The sequence below is a fragment of the Acanthaster planci genome, linkage group LG15, assembly GCF_054643075.1.
Source record: "Acanthaster planci isolate LZ-2023a linkage group LG15, COTS_SCS, whole genome shotgun sequence".
Classification (NCBI taxonomy): Eukaryota; Metazoa; Echinodermata; class Asteroidea; order Valvatida; family Acanthasteridae; genus Acanthaster; species Acanthaster planci.
This window is the reverse complement of record NC_141791.1, coordinates 11,278,776-11,298,480: the sequence shown is the minus strand read 5'-3', so window position 1 is coordinate 11,298,480 and position 19,705 is coordinate 11,278,776. Positions and strand designations below refer to the sequence as shown.

The window sequence follows — 19,705 nt, the reverse complement described above, 5'->3', positions numbered from 1 at the left end:
GTTCAATTTGAATAGAAATAAACAGGGTTACAGAAATCATGACACCACTTTGAAAATCAATGTTACTCATGCACCCGATCCGACTACCCACCGCTACTTATAAGTGAGGCCTGTGCAGCAAAAAAGCCTGCAACAACCGTGATGCTAATATATTATCGTATGATGCAATACAGTGGCACACTTATAACTAAGGCTAGTCAGCGTCAAGAAAATTTGCAAGCAGAATGCTCGAACAAGCCTCACTCATAAGTGTGTCTAGTGTATTGCATCATATGATAATATATTACCATCACAGTTAGAGCATGGCTATTTTGCTGCACAGGCCTCACTTATAAGTAGCGGTGGGTAGTCGGTTCGGGTGCCCCATGAAGGATTATAGTGTGTTTGTTATCAAACTGTACACCAATTAAAGTCCATTTCTCTGCATCTTCCCGTTTAGCCATTTGCAAGAAGGACAATTATGAACCTTTGACTTGCTCTACGATGTGATTGTGGCAAAAATGTAGCTCCAAAAGGAAGGTTACCTCAGTGTCAGTGTTTGTATAGGATTCGTACAATAGTCGGTATGTTTTCAAAGACAACATGAATGGTTTATTTTTTAATCATGAATATTCAAACGTTGAACCATTCAACTAAACATTTCTAACAATGTAACTTCTTTCAGCACACAATTCCAATTTTTGACCAGGCATAAGTTAAATAACACTTTGCGCGAATCCCCTGCATATTTTGCGAAATAGATTAAGTTCAAATTAGCATGAATGCAGGATTGCAGAGGTGCATTCGATTTCGCGCAAAAAATGAATGTCAACCTACTAAACTACTAAACTCAGGAAATTGAACGCTGACTCTATACGACTGAATGCACCCTCGTTGAAAGAAAGTTTTTATTTGTTAAATAGAGGCGGGGATTTGAATGCTTGTTCCATTTCGCTCAAAAACGAATGCTGCCATTGCTAATTCATTTACACATTCTCCGAAATTGGCCGGGAAAACCTATACTTACCATTGCTTTGTCACCAAAAAGCACACACCAAAAAGGGAGAATTATTCGGTGCCTGCTAACTACTCTCCTCTGTACTAAGAATAATCAAACCTGTCTTAATCCCCTGAGATAATTGTCCAAGATCAAGGTCTGTGTCCCTCGACTCTGTCAAAAATTACCATGGGAAACGCCCCATTTTACCCACTGCTCTCCTGTAGCAAACACTTATTCCCAAAGGAAGCGAATAGCCAGTATATCAGCTATGACGGCATTACCCGAAAGATGATAAATCACAGTCTCATCGACCATCGATGGCTTTCTTTGGTACAAAACTGACGCAAAAGTCGTGTAGGGAGCTCGATGCCACCGACCATCGCCTGATCATTGCTTACATCCAGCGTAAAAGCTGATGGGTACCGGTAGCCACTCAGCTGAGACTTACGTGACATGTGACAGCAGTGCACGTAACAAAGGGCCCCCAAACCCAAGTTGCATTCGCAATGGAAGTCTTTAACAGATTCTCAGCTCTCTTGCCCAATCAAGATGAACATGCTCAGTAGGACACATTCCAACAAGACGTCTCCAGGCGGCTACAGAATGTGTTCCACCGCCGAAGGAAACTGCAAAAACCCTGGATCTCGATATCTCGTTTACCCTCAATCTAATAGAGGAGCGCAGGATCGAAGCTCGTTTAACGAGAAATCACGCGAAAAGCCTCAGTTTCCTGCGCCAAAGAAAGAAGGTTCTTGGATGGGACGAAGAGGAATTTTGGAAGAAGGAGCTGGACAGTGCTGAAGCTCCAACTAATCATCATGATCATTGGCCCAAGTTCAGGGAGCTTTGCACCCATAGTACAGCTACCTCAATCGCAAATACTTTATCTGCCTTGAGAAGGACAAGGATGGCAAGGTGCTTAATGCTTGAATGCCTGCCCGGGAGCAACAGCAGCGCCTTTCTAACCTTCTCAACGAGCCTCTGATTCCTGCAGACCGAGGCAGAACATGCACCCATCACCATCTGGCTGTGCGACAGATACCGTGAACCTTCTTGAGATCCAGAGAGCTCTTACCAGCATCAATGAAGAGCGGCAGGGCAGCGGGGATCTGCAATATCATTGCCGAAATGCTCAAGGCTGGTGCCAAGTGTATGCTAGAGTGACTACAGTTTATCATTAACACTGATTTAGAGTCTGACCCGATCCTAAATGATCGGTGGCAAGGAATCATCCTGACCTTTTGAAAGCAATTAACTTAGGCCCTCGTATAGCGTGCAACGGAACTGTGCAGGAAGACGTCTCCGCACGGATCGGGAATGCGGCTGTTGGTGCCCTGAGGAAGCTCTGACACAGTTTGGAGGAGAATCCCGAGGAAGACCACATGTGTAATGCCCTATAGCGTTATTCGTACTTCACTACGGAGCTGAGACATAGTCTTTTATTTCTGACTAACCCTTCGCCCTGATGTGTTTGATATGAATGGATTTAGCTGCCTGGAACATGTTCAGTGGTCAGACTGTGCACGTGATGACACTATCGGCCTTCGTACAATTTTATTCCGCTGCAGCATCATCCTTGACCATGCAGCGTTGGCTCCGATGGTTCGTCCACCTGCAGTACTACACCTCTGCCCCACCCAGGCTCCCTCTTTACAACCCCTCTACTATTGACTGGAGTTGCCAACGGGATAACCTCAGAGTACAGGTTGTGCGACCGCATTGCCCATGACTTTCAGTTCGACATCAAGCAACAAACCTAGCGCAAGTCCACCCCTGATGGCGGCACCTGGTGAAAAGTGGGACCTCTATGCCAGACAAACTAGCCTGAGCTACGTGACATCACCATGGCCTACTAGCACACTGCAAATTCAACCTTGCGCTATTTGACGCGATGAAGAAGTACACGTAAGTAAAGACTCCAAAGCGTACTTGCGTTAGGAAATATGTTTTGATTTGACATGATTGACACTATTATTTTGATTGACCCAACTTTCTGTAATGAAAAGTCTAACACGGTGCCAATCAATCTGGACTTCTATCAGTTTCCCCAGCCCTCAAACAACAGGTGAAAACAGTGGTGTAACTCGTGGGGGGGAGGCACTGGCGGCTTGTGCCTCCCAACCCAGCGGATGCCCGGGACCCGGGTGCCCCACCCCCATTTAAAATCTATTAATAATTTCCATTTAAATGCAGCTGCAGCTGATTTGCTTGTGGTGCCCCCTTGAAGAAAAATGTGTGCTCCCCTGGGTTCCCCCTGACATTTAGCCTTAGTTTACGCCACGGAGGGAAAGAGAACAGAAGTTGTACATACGAAAGTTGCAGAACAACATGGAGTCCATTCCCTCCCATATTACCTTGCGATCAGTGGGGAAGAGGTACAGTCAGAAATCAAGATTATCTGTACTTCAGCCTGGTTATAGAATAGTTGTTAACCAATCTGTTTTGTTGCCTTTCAGAACTGTTGTTCAGAGCAAATGAAGCGTACACTGCAAAAACTGGGGTGTTAAATTTAACACCTGCGGTGTTATCAGAGGACCGCACTAGCACTTTTCACTGGTGTTAAAATTTTGGTGTTATTTGGTGTTACCTGTAACACCTTCTAGTGCAAAAGTGTTGATTTTAACACCAGAGTTTTTACAGTGTAAGGTTTTGGGTGGTCGGCAGCCCCAAACTATCTATCTTCTTTTGTATAGCATGGACGACTTCAGTCTGAGGAAACGTCCCCTAGGCACGGACATATATAAAAAAAAATCTGGAGTTGCAATGCCCTTAGGCCTAATCAGCTTATAGAGATCATTGAATCCACTCGCGGCCATTTTACCGAGCCGAATACAAGCTTGCCCGGCAATGCCCGCCTTTGTTCTCCCTTTTTCAAGCTGTATTTTTTTTTGCGTTGGGGAGATGTTAATTTATATAACGGGTTTTGCCCTTACCCAACGTATATATTAATAAACACAGTATGCTCAGCGTTTGCTCGAGAGCTTGCGGAAAAAAGTCACAAGCTTACTCGGGTGGGACTCGAAGCAGGAGGTCGAGGGGTTGGAGTCCCCCTGAGTAGGCCTGTGACTTTTTTTGCAAGCTCTCGGACAAGCACTGAGCATACAGTGTTAATTAATATATACGTTGGGTAAGGGCAAAATCCGTTATATAAATTTGTTCTCCCTGGCATCAGTAGAATCGAGCCAACCCGCGCATTTGTATTCGGCTCGGTAACATGGCCGCTGGTTGGCTTCTATTTCATACAAAGGCGTTGCAAGTCCAGGGTTTTTTATATACGCCCGTGCCCCAAGGCCTATATATTAAGATGTTCCACAGCTGTTTGTTTGCTATTTACGCTGTTCATGCTTCCCATAAAGAGGGAGGGGCGTCAGATATTTGATTTTTCCTCCTCCTAAGAGGAAGAGTATTCTTTGCCTCAAGTCTCGACCACAATGCAATTCTGAATGTGCATTCAATAATGCATAGACACCTTTATAAATGTTGTACTGCGACATTATCAGGGGATCAGTTCAAGGGTTGAGTCCAAATTGGTCGCCACTTTAAATGGTGCTGTGCAAATTGGATGTTTGGAACCAAGATTAGATTGTACCTGCACACCCCGTTTCAAGTTGAAATGTTTCATTGTTTTGTTTGCTTTGGCATGCTTTACGGGCACAACTATACAATTGACCTCGAGATATTAGATTAGTGACTAAAACTTTGTTGTTTCTGGTTGATATGAAGGGAGCGAGTAATGAAACAAAACGAAGAGACAAACCACAAGAAAGCCACACATCCAGGGCACCGAAAAGAGCACACCTTAAGTCAAAACGGTTTCATGAAACCTGCTCGATTTTGTTGGGAAATAATCACCGGTCAGGATGAAATTTGACGAGGTGTTGGAGATTCTAGGCGGGTTCGGAAGGTACCAGTGGTACGCCTTTTTCTTCCTGAATCTCGTCAACTACTTGGGGGCGTTCACCACCCTGCAGCACGCCTTCTACGCCGGCGAGAGCGACCACTGGTGCAAGACGTTCAGCCCTAACTGCACCGCGTTTGGGCTGAACACGCCGGAGGAGTGCACAGAGGCCGTGAAGCGAGTCAGCATTCCGCCCGCCGAAAACTACCCAGAGAAAGACCCGTACTACTACGACAACTGCCGCCAGTGGGGCCTGCCCGAGGGGCTAAAATTCAACCCTTACATCAACCACACCGACTACAATGCCTCCAAAGTGGCGTGCAAGAATGGATGGGAGTTCAACACGAGTCAGTACGAGACGACCATCATCATGGACGTACGTATAATTGCTGTTAATACAGTGAGATTCGGGTTAGAACTAGGGAAGAGGAATCGTGGTGTGTGCCTATATGTTTAAACGAGTGGAAGACAAACCTCAAGCAATCCCAAACGATTGTGCCTCACCCTAAACTCTAAAAAGAAAACGACCCCTTGATTTCGTTTAGGAAAATGGCCACTGCAACCAGTTGAATAAGAAATGTACAAACCGGTAGAAGATTGAAGTTCCTGTCCATTGTGTAGGGTCATACAATGAATATACGAAGACCTGGACACAGTGAGTCGTGGATTTTTTTTAATGTACTTACGCCTGACTAAATATACACTTGCTTACAAGCCGTTCAATAGTCTCGAACTTCAGCCAAAATCCACGGGCACGGCTCTAGTTTCAGGTTTCAGGTTTTTTTCCATACTATAAGTTAAGTGATATAGAAGTTAACAAAACTGAATTTATAATAGTATGAGGGGGGGTTCAGATAAATTAAGATTGGTGACATAAATTGGCCGATTTCTGATCTTAAGACCTGACAGACACGATCTTGAGCCGATATTCATGTATAGGAACGGCCCAAAACATAATTATGCAATTCCTTTCTGAGTTGATATCCAATGGGGCAGCGTTATGCAAATGAGGATTGATCCATTCGGTAAATGGGAATTTCTTCCCAATACGTCGGGGGTATATTTGCAGAATAATCTGGCGATGTTTAACAATCAGCCCGCTCAGATTGGTAGATTGTGTATTGAAATAAAGAGTAAAATTATGAGACATTTGTCTTATTTAAATCATGCCCTATGATTATTTGAGATGGCGTACAGTCTTCTTTGTAAATTAATTCACTCTTGACGCTCTCATGTTGTCAGTGGAACCTTGTCTGTGAGGACGGAGGTGCGACAAACATCATGACGTCGGTCTATTTCGGCGGCTTCATGGCGGGCTCTTTCATTTTTGGCGTCATCTCCGATTGGTCAGTGAATACTCTTTCGAGTTACAAGTGAATTTTGAACAACAATGCGTACTTCAGAGTTTCTGTCCATGAGCGCACTATTTATCAAATTCTGTGGTTCTCATTGCCAACGGGTCCCCATTTTGGCTACGCTCCTTAAAAAAACCCTGCTGAGAGGACTTTGCCTATAAAAAGTAGGAGATGTTATGGTGGCCTCAAAAGACAGCGCTGAAAATTTACATGCGCGGCATTTATACCAGACCAAGCGGTACCGTACCGAACCCAGTGCCCTACAGATGGAGCGCTATTGGAAAAAACAAAGATGCACACTGCACGCACACACACCCGTACGGTGTGGTGACACACGCGAACGAAGTACATGTATTGTGTTATGAACCAATAAAAAATATTTCTCTGTACTCAGCTAGAAACGAAGACTCTTCAATATAAAAATAAGTGACAAGGACATTTTGCCTGGTTTATTAAGTCATCTGTATGACAGCAGCATGGATTTTTTTGGGGGCGGGGGATTCGGCTGACCGACCCTCCCTCAACTGAAAACGATTTGAGAACCATAGAACGTGAAACGGGTGCCTTTAGTAGCACACATACATGTAAGGCGCAAATGGGTACGTTGTAAAAACTCGGGTTTTAAAATCAACACTTTTGAGTGTTATCAGATGACCACACCATAGGGTGTTACTTTAACACTGATGATGTTAGTTTGCACACCTTATAAGTGTTACAGTGCACTAGGAGGTGTTACAAGTAACACCAAATAACACCAAAATTATAACACCAGCGAAAAGTGTTGATGTAGTCTTCTGATAACACCGCGGGTGTTAAATTTAACACCCCAGTTTTTTTAGTGTAATTCCAGAAATTTGGGGTTTATTTTTTGTGTGTCCCTGTCACATCTAACATATGATTTTGTAAGTTCGGCACATGTTTTCTAATTTCCAAGAGTGATGAGTAATAAACAGTAATAGTTTGAAATCAGTTCAGGTGATATTTCCACGCCAAATAACCAAGGTCAGATGTAACAGGGCCACACAAATGCCATACTTTGATACCCCTAATTTCCGGAATTACCCACATTTGAGAAATGATTCATAAGTTGTGCGTACAAATATGGAATAAGTATAAATCATGCATCGGCCGCACGAGATATCAAGACGTACGAGATTTAAGTATCACAAAACGTATTAAGAGTTTTTTTTCATGGTGTCCCTCATACAGCTTTGCACAGGTAAGATATCAGTGTTACATTACCTTTGGCAATGGGCCTCACCACCTCTTCGATTGAAATGTTGTTCCTGGCAGATAATTATGTTTACTATAGGAACCAGAATTTATCACACGGAAAATCTATATGGTCAGAATGTAACTTTGTACAGTTTCAGTGCTAAATATCTTTAGATTTGCATGCAGTTTTAATTTTAGTCGATGGCCACGCAGCTCAGCAAACATCTATGAAGTTTCCAGTGATAACTGGCTTTTTAAGTGTTTGCATGTCTGTTGTATATCTCTTGGTAGGTCAGATAAAAATATATATAAATGTAAGGATAATTAGGGTTTATGTTTGGTTAAGGATAACTGTATCCTTAAAAGTTACAACTCTGGCATTATATTGCTGTCAATTGGGTCCAATGTTTGAAGATCAGTCTCAAATGATGGGTGATGATGGGTGGGCCTATGTTGCACGTCACGACCTTAAATAAATTCTCATCGATTAAAATTATGGGACTGTTACCATAATGACAGCTATCATTTCTCTCTTGATTTTATTTTATTACAAAGGGTTGCCTGTGCCACGTTCAACTTAGTCAAAAATTAGCCTTACCCCCCGTAATTTTAAATTTCATTATCATTTATTAACACACCTTATCTGCCTCGAGTAGAAGTACCCCCTCATCGATTGAAAGGAGCCGCGTTATCGAGAGTGTTCAATTTCCCAATAGAGCCTGGAAGTAAAAGGTCACTCAGCAAGCTTCCGGAACCCTCGCGCGGCCCGCCAGTGGGGATTTTACATTAGGCCGTTCTATCACGTTCGTTAAGTTTTAGAAGAATGATTCCTAAACTGAAAACACCCCATGAAACACTCATGTTGAAATTTACCTTTGTCCTCCTCAACTAAGATCTAGCAAAAGTCAAATGGAAATGGGTAAAAAAGCGAATTTCATCAACGACCTTTCACATCCGGCGATATCGTACCTAGGTTTCCTTGTTTATGTACGTTTGTTTTCTCTCACCCGCGTTTATATGAAAACGAGATTGTAAAATGGAAAGATTTACCAACCTGTAGTCGATGGGTTCCATGTTATGTGGATTTAACATAATGCAGTTGTTGTCAGCAAAGGTTAAATAAGATATTATTATCTTTTGTAAAAGTAGATTGTTGCTTTAAGTTTATTACCTTATATATCAGAACAGTTTGTGAATTATTTATATCTGTTTTTAGTTCAGCTTTTACCGACAAACTACCACAATTTCAAACCAGAAATGTTCATCTGCGTACGAGACCGCTGCATTGGACTGTTACTTATGTATCTTAGATTTTCGGAAGTGATGGGTCAAATTTTGGCAGGATATTTCTCTTTTAGGTCAAGTAATTTTTCACTTTCTATAAATTGATAACCAGCAAATATTTTCCAAAGCCCTTTGTCCAAGTTGGATTTTTAACACCCCTGGGTATGGTTTAATAGATATTTCCCATACCATTCTTACCAAAACTGTGGTATCCACAAGCAGCTTTTGCATGTCGCTGAATGCAGTCATTGAAGGCTTTAAAATTCGATCCTATATTTTGCCCTGCGCTTGGGGCTCGTTTGAGGTCTTCTAGGCGAATAACGTAATCATTTCTTCTAGTGAAAATTTATCTGCATGTTTACAATTAGTGGCCCACTTCAAACGCTGATTTTCGTCCATGTCTAATTTAAATTTTGGGTGATAATGTATATTTGACGGCACGATGGTAGTTCAACGTATGAAGTGAGCCTTTTTGTAAGCAGTGGCACGTCAGTGGCGCGTGGTTAGAACTTCCACCAGCACGTGACACTTGCAGGAAAGTTGTGGGAGTAATGATGGAGGCAGAGATCTGACCCTAAGACCGAATATGGATATGGATATAGCGCTTGCATCTATGGAAAATGGAGGAATCCTCCATCTGGCTGCTTCCATAGACGCCCTAGTTAGTTCAACTTCCAGCAGTAGCGAATGGAGTCAGAGATAAGTTTCCCTCTTTCCACAGGTGGGGGCGTAAAAAAGCGCTGGCTCTGGCAATGGTGTTGTGGTTTCTAGGTGCTCTGGCCACGCCCTTCACAAGCGCCACCTGGCAGTACTACATTGTGCGATTTCTCACTGGAACGGGACAGCTGGGTCGTTGGATCCCTGCATACGTTCTGGGTGAGTGGAAACACATGCCATGCCTTAACAAAAACGGCGCACAATGCCAAATGACTGAAAACAAAAATGTCCCCTCAAAAAAATGTTATCACGGGTGTACATGTAAGTTGCATAAATAATGCAAAAACTGGTACCCATCTAACCTACCTCAAAACAGCAAAAGTGATAACCAGCAAAACGAATAAAGAATCATCACACTCTGGGGGGTAGGGCGTGGTATTTACCGTGAACAGTAAAACACGAAATGCACGTTGAAGATCCAAATTATAGACTGCACACTACAAATCGATTTCTCTTTATTGCAGTAACGAACATGGTACAGGACGAGCCGCACCAGGATCTAGGATGAATGAATTTTTGTTTACTTCGACTATTACCTTTGAATTCTTTTTCAGTGAATGAGTTTGTATCAGCAAAATGGCGCATTGTGGCCGGGATATTTATTGGAACGACGTATTCATTGGGCTATATGACTGTCGCCCTCGTTGCCATGGCAATACGGAAATGGCGAGTACTGGCGTTCATACCCATCATTCCGCTTTTCCTCAGCTTGTTCTTTGTGATGTAAGTAAAAGTCGGATGTTTCAGGCAGCAGGATTTGCACTGTGCCCTACTGTGTCACGTACGCAACTTAATTCCGTTATAAGGTCACGGGCACGTCTTTGGTGGCTGTTCCACAGTTTTCGCGCCGTATCTTGATCGCTGAACCAAGGCCCGGCAGCAATAGAGGCTGGTCGATTTTATCTGTGCATGGAATGCAGTGAAAATGGACCAGTGGTCGACATTATGACTGTTGAACGAATTTGGCCTTTTGCCGCGGTGGGGTGCAAACTGGAATAGACGGGCTGCATTGAGCGCCCTCACTGAGGACATGTATGTTATTTAGATGTTAATGACAATAAAGTGCTAAAGGGTCTACTCAAGTATATCACACAGGAATATAGACCTGCCCTCTGTGAGAGCACTCCATGTCGCCCCTCTATTTGGATTGTGCATGGTGGATATTTGTCAGTATATTATATGTTAACTTCAAAAAACCCTCATTGCTTTTTCGCTTGATAGTGGCGGCTACTTGTCCTCTGTATCTCCGTTATCAAATCAATGAAGCAATCTTATGTTAGCAATGGCGTTCAAGCGCCAGCCCTGCCTCTCTCACTGTCAAAGTTGAGGGGGTACTTGTGCACAGCGTGCTGACAGTGTCTTCCTTCTCGCAGAGGTCTGTCCGAGTCCGTGCGATGGCTCTTGTCCAAGGGCCGAGTGCAGGAGGCGGAGGAGGTCATCAGGAAGGTGGGCAAGTGGAACAAAAAGACCCTGCCGGAGAAGATCTTTGACGAGAAGGAGATCGAAAGCTACAAGGCAAGAATAGAAGGCGTTTGTGTGTGTGTGTTCCTCGGAAGGACACATTTAGGCCAAATCCCCCTCTACCTTGTTTCTTTCTTAACACCCTCCCGAGGTTGATGATGCGTGTGTCTTTCGGGGCTAACTTTCCTCACGTGCCACAGGCAGGATTTATGATGTATTGATGAAACCCTAGACTTTATTTTAAGTCAGTAGTTGCAGGCCAGATTATATCTGTTTCACGCGTTCTCGTTTTATTGGAATTTTGGCCGAGACCGATAATAATTTCTTTGCTTGGGGAGTTAGGGTAGTGTAGTGCTTCATTCCTCATCCTTCACCTGTGCGGTCCGGGTTCGATTCCCAGCTTGGTCAACATGTGGATTGTATTTTTAGCCCCTAAATGATTTCCTGGGTTTCCCCCGGAAATTTCTTCTCTGTGGTTTTCCTCCCACCTCCAAAAGTGCAACTGCTTCTTATGGCCTCCTTTCTGTAGATGTAGGTGGATGTGGGTCGTTTGGGGGGCTGCCCAAGACGCCCTTGTATGCCATTGGCTCAACCGCGTTTAATGTCTTCATTGTGCAGCGCATTTGAACATATCTGTATGAAATGAATGCTTTATGAATGAATGAATGAATAAATAAATTATTATTATTATTATTATAACGTCTGACTAGTAGAATGCCTTGTTCAACTCCTCCAAGGAAGGTTGTAGCAAAAGATGTGCTAACTGCCTTTTCATTTATTTTCAGCAATCCTCTAAAGGACACGTGCCCTCGTTTATTGATCTGTACCGAACTCCCAACCTGTGTTTCAGGACCATCATCTTGCAGTTCAACTGGTGAGTAGTTTTTTAAATTCATTAGACACATTGAGCAGGTGCTCCTGCAGTTGCCTCTGCAGCTTGTACTGTGGCTGTTGTTGTCAGGGCCGTTGCTGCACTGTTCCTTATGTTTGTACAAGAGTGGATGGGGGACAAAAGAAGCCATACCAACCCTAGCACCTCCCCGAAAAAAGGGACAAAAAGCTTTCTTATAATGAAGGAAAGGCAAGTTTCGGTGTATTTAATATTGTTTTCACAAAGCGTGTACAACTGTAGCGTTACTCCCTAGACCGGCCACAAAGGGCTTCATAGTAATTCATACTTTTGGAAACCCTAAGACAAGAAGAGACTGGAGACACGTCTGATTCCACTTGTTCTTCTGTAGCTCTAGATTTAAATGGTTGGGGTTTTTTCAATCAGGCTCAGATTAAGATTCAGTGTTAGCATTGGTTTAAGACTTGAGGGGACTTGGTTTAAGACTTGAAAAAACCGAAATAGAGCAACCGAAACCCATGTTGGTCATACATGTTTTCTGAGCCGTCAATCGATCGTGTATATTCCAAGCTACTTATACAAGTTGATCTTTCAGCTCAATACGTACGATTCACAATAGTGCGCCTCCAAGAGTTTGCAACGCGTTGGCCTATCAAAATGTACGAATTCTGTCGACCCAATGCGCGTTTGGAAAGGGTCGACAGATACCGCGCACAGTGATTGGTCATCTCGTTGCAAACTCTTGAAGGCACACTTTTGTGAATCACCCTTATTGGATACCTTGAATTCGCCCCAGCAACCACGTGGGCGCAGCCGCTGTCAAATACACTTGAGAGGGAAGGGTATGCACACAAAAAGCCTCGGTACCACATTGTGTAATTCGACCACCAGAATTAGAAGCCATTACTGCGGCGGCACAACGCTCTTGGACAGGTGGTACGCGCGCGTTACATGCTTTTTCGACCAATAGGGTGTCGTGATTTGCTAAACGCACGCGCGCGTCAAGCTGAAAAATGTGCATGTGAGTGCGGTGCCACCGCAGTTAGGGCGTGTAATCGGATTAGTCTATACGGGAGTGACAAGCCTTTTGCAAGTTAAAATTTGAATAAAATCTGGTAAGCTCAGTTCTTTAAATTCACATGGCATGGTTGCTGTACCTTAATTGTGCCTCTTTTTGCACAATTAAGAGGTTTCCGGTGATTTTAGGAGGTTTGGGTGGTGGGCCAAGGATAATGTTGTAGTCAAGTAGATTGGCCCTCTCCGCCTCGGGCAGAAGCACCCCCTCTTCGATTGAAAAGAGTAGCGTTAAGTTTGTCGGTAGCGATGTGACCGTGACTAGTCGTTCGTGAACCAGCAAAGTTCAGCTTCGACTAAAGGAGCCCCCGTTGCGAAGAAAATAGTGCCCTCTCTTGGTCCCGCCCAAGGCCCATATGGCAAATCATTAGATCCATGGTGTTTCTATGTATATTATACTTGTACTGGTTTACTCAGGATGACGAATAGCATGGTGTACTACGGTCTGGCCTTCAGCGCGCAGTCCTTGGGCTTCGACCAGTACTGGACCTTCTTCCTCTTCGGGGCGGTCGAGATCCCCGCCCTGATCTACGCCACCGTCGGCGTACGCTTCTTCGGCTGCAAGATCAACATGGTCATCTTGGAGCTAATAGGGGGCGCTGCCTGCCTAGCCACTATCTTTATAGGTAAGAGCACGTAGGGACTTCGTTCAAGAGAGTGTGAGCTAGGGCTGGATTAAGTATAATTGTACATGCATAAGTAATTACCGAGTCAATAGTGCATTGTGAACGTCGTTTTGAAAGACAGCGGCCCTTCCATCGGACTTCTTGCCTCGAACTCTTATCACGATGCTGAATGAAAGACTAGTGAGCAGCAGTGGGCTGTTAATATATAGTAAAATATTACCAAAAGTACTGCCACAGTTATGTACCGGTTTACTCGGAAAACTGCCATTCACAACAGTGCGCCTCCAAGAGTTTGCAACGCGCTGCCCAATCACAACGCGCGGAATCTGCTGACCCTTTCCAAATGCGCATTGGGTCGCAAGATTTCGCGCATTGTGATTGGCAAACGCGTTGCAAACTCTTGGAAGCGCACTACTGTGAAACGCCCGTATTTATTCGTATTTTTTGTTTGGATCAAACAGATGATGCAGTTGCAAGAACGGTAGTAGCCATGGTGGGTAAATTCTGCATAACGGCCACATTTTACATCGTCTACCTGTGGACAGGTGAGCTCTGCCCTACACCAGTCCGGTAAGTAAGCTTACTAAAATTTCATGATGTCCAGTTGAGGGATTACTTTTTAACTGGCCAGACACTGTTTGCAAAGCGACTAACATTGTTTACATATGATCGCAGTCAGGAGCTCACTCTGGGGGGATGATATGGGATTTAAGTCTTAGTGGTCAACTTCCGCTATCCACGGCATCCACTATCAACTAAGTTTTTTCATGTCACGGCATCCACTATCAACTAAGTTTTTTCATGTCGCGTTTTTATTGATTCGTGATTTTTTTTAAATTCTCTCTGAATATTTTGCACTGACGCTCAAGCATAATGTGCCACCCATTTCTTGGCGTAGTTACGACTATTCGGCTCTGTTCTTCTGACATCACAGTTTTGCCTTATCTACAGGTAGCTGCTAAAGATATGGCCGGCCGTCGTTACAAAAATAATAAAAAAAATCTCACGCAGCCATCAGAACATCATATATAATATTACACCTACCACTAAACACTAAATGAAAAAAAATCCAAGCCTAGTTAAATTAATGTTAGAGAGGTCTATTTTGACTCTTTTCAATGAATTGGATGTAAAATAGAAAAACATCCAAAAGGTGAATTTCTGCAAACTTTGGCCGCCCATACAAGTTGTATAATAGGCGAAATAAGAGTGGTCTATACTAAATCCCATTCAGCGACAGGCCGTGTAGAGTGCTGATTGGGACAGTGGGAATCGTGAATGATGTGACAGTAACCCCGACTGGTAATAAACTCTTGGCGTCTCTTTAATGAAGGAGCGTTGCGCTTGGGCTATGCTCCATGACCGCCCGGGTGGGCAGCATCGTTGCCCCGCTCATCCTGAACTTGGCCAAGGACGAGAACATCACCGACGACCTGCACCTGATCGTCTTCGGTGCGGCAGCGGTGATAGCGGGAATATTACTCGCCCCGCTGCCTGAAACCAAAGGCAGGAAGCTCCCGGAGACCATGCGAGATGGGGAGGAGCTTGGCAAGTGAGTGGTATTGTCTGATTGACCCGTCTTCCTGTAGGCTCTTTGGCAGTTGTCTGTCTACAGACTCCCCAGGTTAAGTTATCCAATAGGAACTCAGGCTTTTCGAGTTGCAATCCGCCACTTTGTAAAACCTACACTGCGGCTGTCCACCCAACGTCAGGGCAGTGAGTGCGACTGAGATAGGCACGGTTGATAGTTAGAATATCTCTTGAGGTATTCGTCTTTCAGGTACAGTTGACAGTTAGAATATCTCTTGAGGTATTCGTCTTTCAGGTACGGTTGATAGTTAGAATATCTCTTGAAGTATTCGTCATTTTCATGGGCCTACGTTTTACTGAAGGCAGGGGCCCTTTTTTCCCGCGGCAGCTGGCATCATTTTTTTAAGGGAAAAGGGGCCTTTTTTTACGTTACCTTTTATGGCCTTTCTAGGAGATGAGGCTACATTTAAGGCTGGGGGAAGGGTTATAAGCTATTGGCCGGAGGATAATAAAATAGCCCCCTTGCCCTTTTCTTATTATTTTACCAAAGATACACCGTGTTTTGTTGTTTTTTTTTGAAGAGGAGGGGGGAATCCCCAACCCCCACAGGATCACCGATGGAAGTGAACAGGAATTAGTCTAAACTAGGCCGCTGAAATTAGGGCGATGAATATTAAGATTGTTAACCCTGGAAATACTTTTCAAAATGAATTTTCAAACCCGGAAAAGTTCAAAGTTTTATTGAACAGAAATAACGGATGATTGATATACTTGCTAGTGTTACGTGCTGTTGTAATTTTTTAAAAATTATCTTTTGCAATAATAAAAAATGTATGTAAGGAACTGATATTTTCTGAATACCAACAGAGAATAATTGGCAAATTTGGATTTTCAGGTTTAACTTCATGAAGAAATGGGCATGGGGTCGCAACCGCTATCGTGACACTGACTCGTCAGTCGAGGAGGTAGACATGGACGTATATCGGCAAGACGTCCTTAACCCTGCCTTTGTGCCTGACGCCGATGACTACGCTTACACTGCCCGACCTCCCCCACCTTACGAGGCGGTGAACGAGAAAGGCTGCCAAATCTCGAAGAAACCAAGGCAGAAGAAGAAGAAAGCAAAGGAGGAGAACGGCCCCGTGCCCGGGCCAGGGATGCAGGGCAACGCCGCTGTGGAAGGATCGTCACCAGATACACCGGGCAAAGTCGAGGATTTGGTAGAGGGTCAAAGAGGAATCAACAAAGGATCACTGCCCGAGGTCGAAACCGCGCCGGTCGTGGGTGACAGACCTTGTGCAGAAGAGGGTGATAGAGGGGATGGGACTGATCGTGGCGGTGGTGATAGGGCCAGCAAAAGTAGTGGTGATAACGCCGAGGAAGATGTTGATGACAAAGCTCGTGAGAGTGGGGGTCATGTTGCTGAGAGCAATAAGTATGATGATAGGGTTAGTAGCGATGGAGAGAATACTTCAAGTGGTGCTGATGAGGCTAGTGACGAAATGAATCAAACTGGAGGAAGTAAAGATTACTTAGAGAGTGATGAAAAGGTAAACGACAGTGGCGATAGTGGCAGTGGTTACGGTGGTGAGTGGGGTGATGATGGTGGGGGTGATAAAGCCTCTGACGAAGGTAATCAAGCTGGTGATAAGGAGAATAATGTTAGTGGTAAGAGTGGCAGTATTCATGATGCTGGAGACGGGAATGATGATAGAGGAAGCGAAAATCTCTCTGACGGTAACGACAAGGTAGGCAGTGGTGATATAGACAGTGGTGAGAAAGATGATGGTGGTGGCGGCAAGGCAAGTGGCTCAGGTGGAGATTCAAGCGATACTGGAAGAGGAAGCGGCAAAGATGAGTAGAAGTAGATAATTTTGGAGATGTTATTGGTGAGATTAAACCGATACATAGTGAGAAAATTATACATTTTTCATCTAACCATAAAACAGTAGGCAAAGATTTCTTAAATCAAGCAAACGAAACGGTGCTGCCAAGGCTGGACCCCATATTTCCCTTCTTTTCATTATCTTTGAAGTTTTTGTTGTTTTGGGTCGCCAAGTTTGATGTTTAAATTGTCTCGGATATGGAGTGCATGGTGAGAGTGGTGTACTGTGGTGAGTTGGTGGATGGTGAGATATTAAAGAGTTTATTCGTTGAGGTGGTAGCTACTTGACGGAGTACAGGTGAAATAGTCCTTTATAGGGATGCGTGATCTCAATAATTGTCGGGAAAAAGTCTTAATATTTTATGTAGTATGTCATTGCGTTATTGTTAGTTGGAGCAGGCTTTAACATTTAATTTCAACTTACAAAGAAAAGAGCAATGAAAATTTAAAAAACATTATGAGGTATAAACAGCGTCACACTGAATAAGCACCTTCGGGCCGTGACTTGCTGGCACGCAATATTTTTAATTAAGGAAGAATCTAATTAACCATTGACTGTTATTTATCCTTTTCGGTTTGTTATGTGAAAGTAAGTCACCATTCGTTTAAATGAGGCTCAAGGCCTCCAAAATATGAATTGGTTCTAATTCTGCATGTTAGAAATAGTTCTCGTTTCATTAACCTATTAGACAAATTACATGGTTATTTGCAAATGCACGAGAGGTGGTTACTATTGAAGTTTACATTTGGCAGAAAAAGTTTGAAAATTTCTTGTAAATACAGCTATTACTATGCCCCCTTAGACTCTGACACAGAAGCCGTCTCAAAGGGAATGATATTCACATATAAGCAAACTCTAGGTAGCGAGCAAACACCAGAAAAATGGCTTTCACACGGGATGTTATTGCTAAAAACGCCCTCTCTTGTTCACGCTTGGAGTCCAAAGAGGTTTATGGTATGTATGAGTGTATCTGTATGAACTTGGATATCTCTACATTTTTTATGGAATTAAAATGAATTGATATTAACACTTCAATATTGTTGACTTTGAATGGGACATGAAATGACATCAGTTCTGCTGATCAAGAGGGGTTTCTATTTTGGGTCAGTCCAGGCCATCTGCTATTAAGAAGACATTGGAGCTTCTTTACTCAGGTGTTTAGTATAGGTTTCACGAATGACGGATTACTTGAGTTCCAATCATAAAATATGTAAAAAATATATTTATATCACGGCCACACAATACATGTAATGCACAATTAACGCACAAAATAAAATATTTCATGATGATATTTAATCGAGAGTGGAGAGCTTTAATTTGATATGTTCGATCTAAGCTTTAGATCAGTTTCGTTGTTATTGGGCTGGTAACGGACCTGCAACTACGAGTCAGTTGGGCGAATTGAAGATCGGTCTTGGGCGCGTTTATGCTGCCCAGCCCAGAGAAACTCCAGTTCCAAAAATATCGCTTCGGCTTTTTCGGGTACTTTGAGGTTGTGGCGACGTTTTTGTCATTAGCGTGCTATGGACGAAAAACCGAAGAGGTTCGACAAGAATTGCCCCTTCATCAGTGTTTGGCCTAATTGTTTGGTAACTCGACGAAATACCAGTAGATTTTGAAGAATCGTGTGATCTTGTCACTGTAGACTCGGACCCAATTCTCCAGATCTGAAGAAAATAAAACTACATTCAGGTATTGTGTCATTAACGTCTAAGCAGGCCATCTGGATTATTTCACATCAATGCATTCTTACAAGTGACGTGGGTATACAGTTTGCAGCTGAGCTCTTTTAATTATTTTCTAGAGGGCAGTACGTTAGGACCTTACACGTTAGGATCTCAGCTACCTTGTACTAATAGAGTGAAAGATATAAAACGAACCAGCAAGGACTAACACTTGCTATTTTTATTCACTACTTGATTGGGAGGGGACAAGCAGGTTACCCCCCCCCGGGAGCTTTTTTGAAATACCGAAATGGCTCATTGCTGGGTCGTAAGACCGCACATTGTGCATGATCCGTTACCAAGCCACAGCGTCTTGTGGCAAGACTAAGGTAACTTCAATCGAGAGAACAAACGAAACACAGTATAGTGAACTTACAGAACAGGGTGATGGTTTGTAGTTCGGCACGACGAGTTTTAATACCGAGTACAATGAAAATCGAAATACTGTAAAATCGAATACCTGTGCCGACGTAGGGAATCGAATAATTACAAACGAGGAAAATCAATAAGTACAATGATGCATGCATTTGCCAAATAAGACAATGTTTTCACGAATTAGGAATTCGTTTTCGACGAATCAGGTAAAATGAAATAATGAGTTTGCAGGGCAGAAAGATAAAAATCGATGCAATGCATAAATTTGTAGAACAGAATGGTAAAATTGAAGAATGTAATAGCGAAACTGCCGCACTGGACAGCAAAACGGCGAAATTACACAACCAAGTAACGAACTATACAATCAAAAGACCTAAATTAAAGCAGAATCAAATGGTGTAATCGCCGAATAGAATCCTGAAATCGCTGAGTGGAAAGGTGACATTACCGCGCCGAATGACGGAATCGGCGAGTGGAACGATGAATTTGCTGATGGATATGGTGAATTAACGAAACTGACGATGTAGGGCTACCGAAGATAGGAACGGCGCTCCGTAGTTGAAGACACTTAAACCTTTAAAGCTTATTGCTTACTTGCTGCCATAATAGAATTGAATGATATCTCTATATAACAACATTATCAAAGATCGGTTCAAGGTTTGCAGGTCCAGACTGTTCGCCGCCTCAATTAATGGTGCTGTGTGAATTGAGTGCCGTACCTGCACACACAG

The 19,705-nt window shown here is 43.4% G+C and overlaps 1 protein-coding gene across 1 annotated transcript; it reads left to right on the top strand.

Annotated features, from left to right (window-relative positions):
* Positions 1–333: 333 nt before the first annotated feature.
* On the top strand, positions 334–18,171 carry LOC110990274 (solute carrier family 22 member 13-like). The gene is made up of 11 exons (XM_022255169.2): positions 334–2,884; positions 4,703–5,253; positions 6,120–6,223; positions 9,453–9,607; positions 10,003–10,171; positions 10,822–10,963; positions 11,695–11,783; positions 13,251–13,459; positions 13,921–14,029; positions 14,793–15,011; positions 15,885–18,171. The coding sequence occupies exons 2-11, from the start codon at positions 4,840–4,842 to the stop codon at positions 16,849–16,851; spliced, it is 2,577 nt and encodes an 858-aa protein (XP_022110861.2). The 5' UTR covers positions 334–2,884; positions 4,703–4,839; the 3' UTR covers positions 16,852–18,171.
* The last annotated feature ends 1,534 nt before the right edge of the window (positions 18,172–19,705 follow it).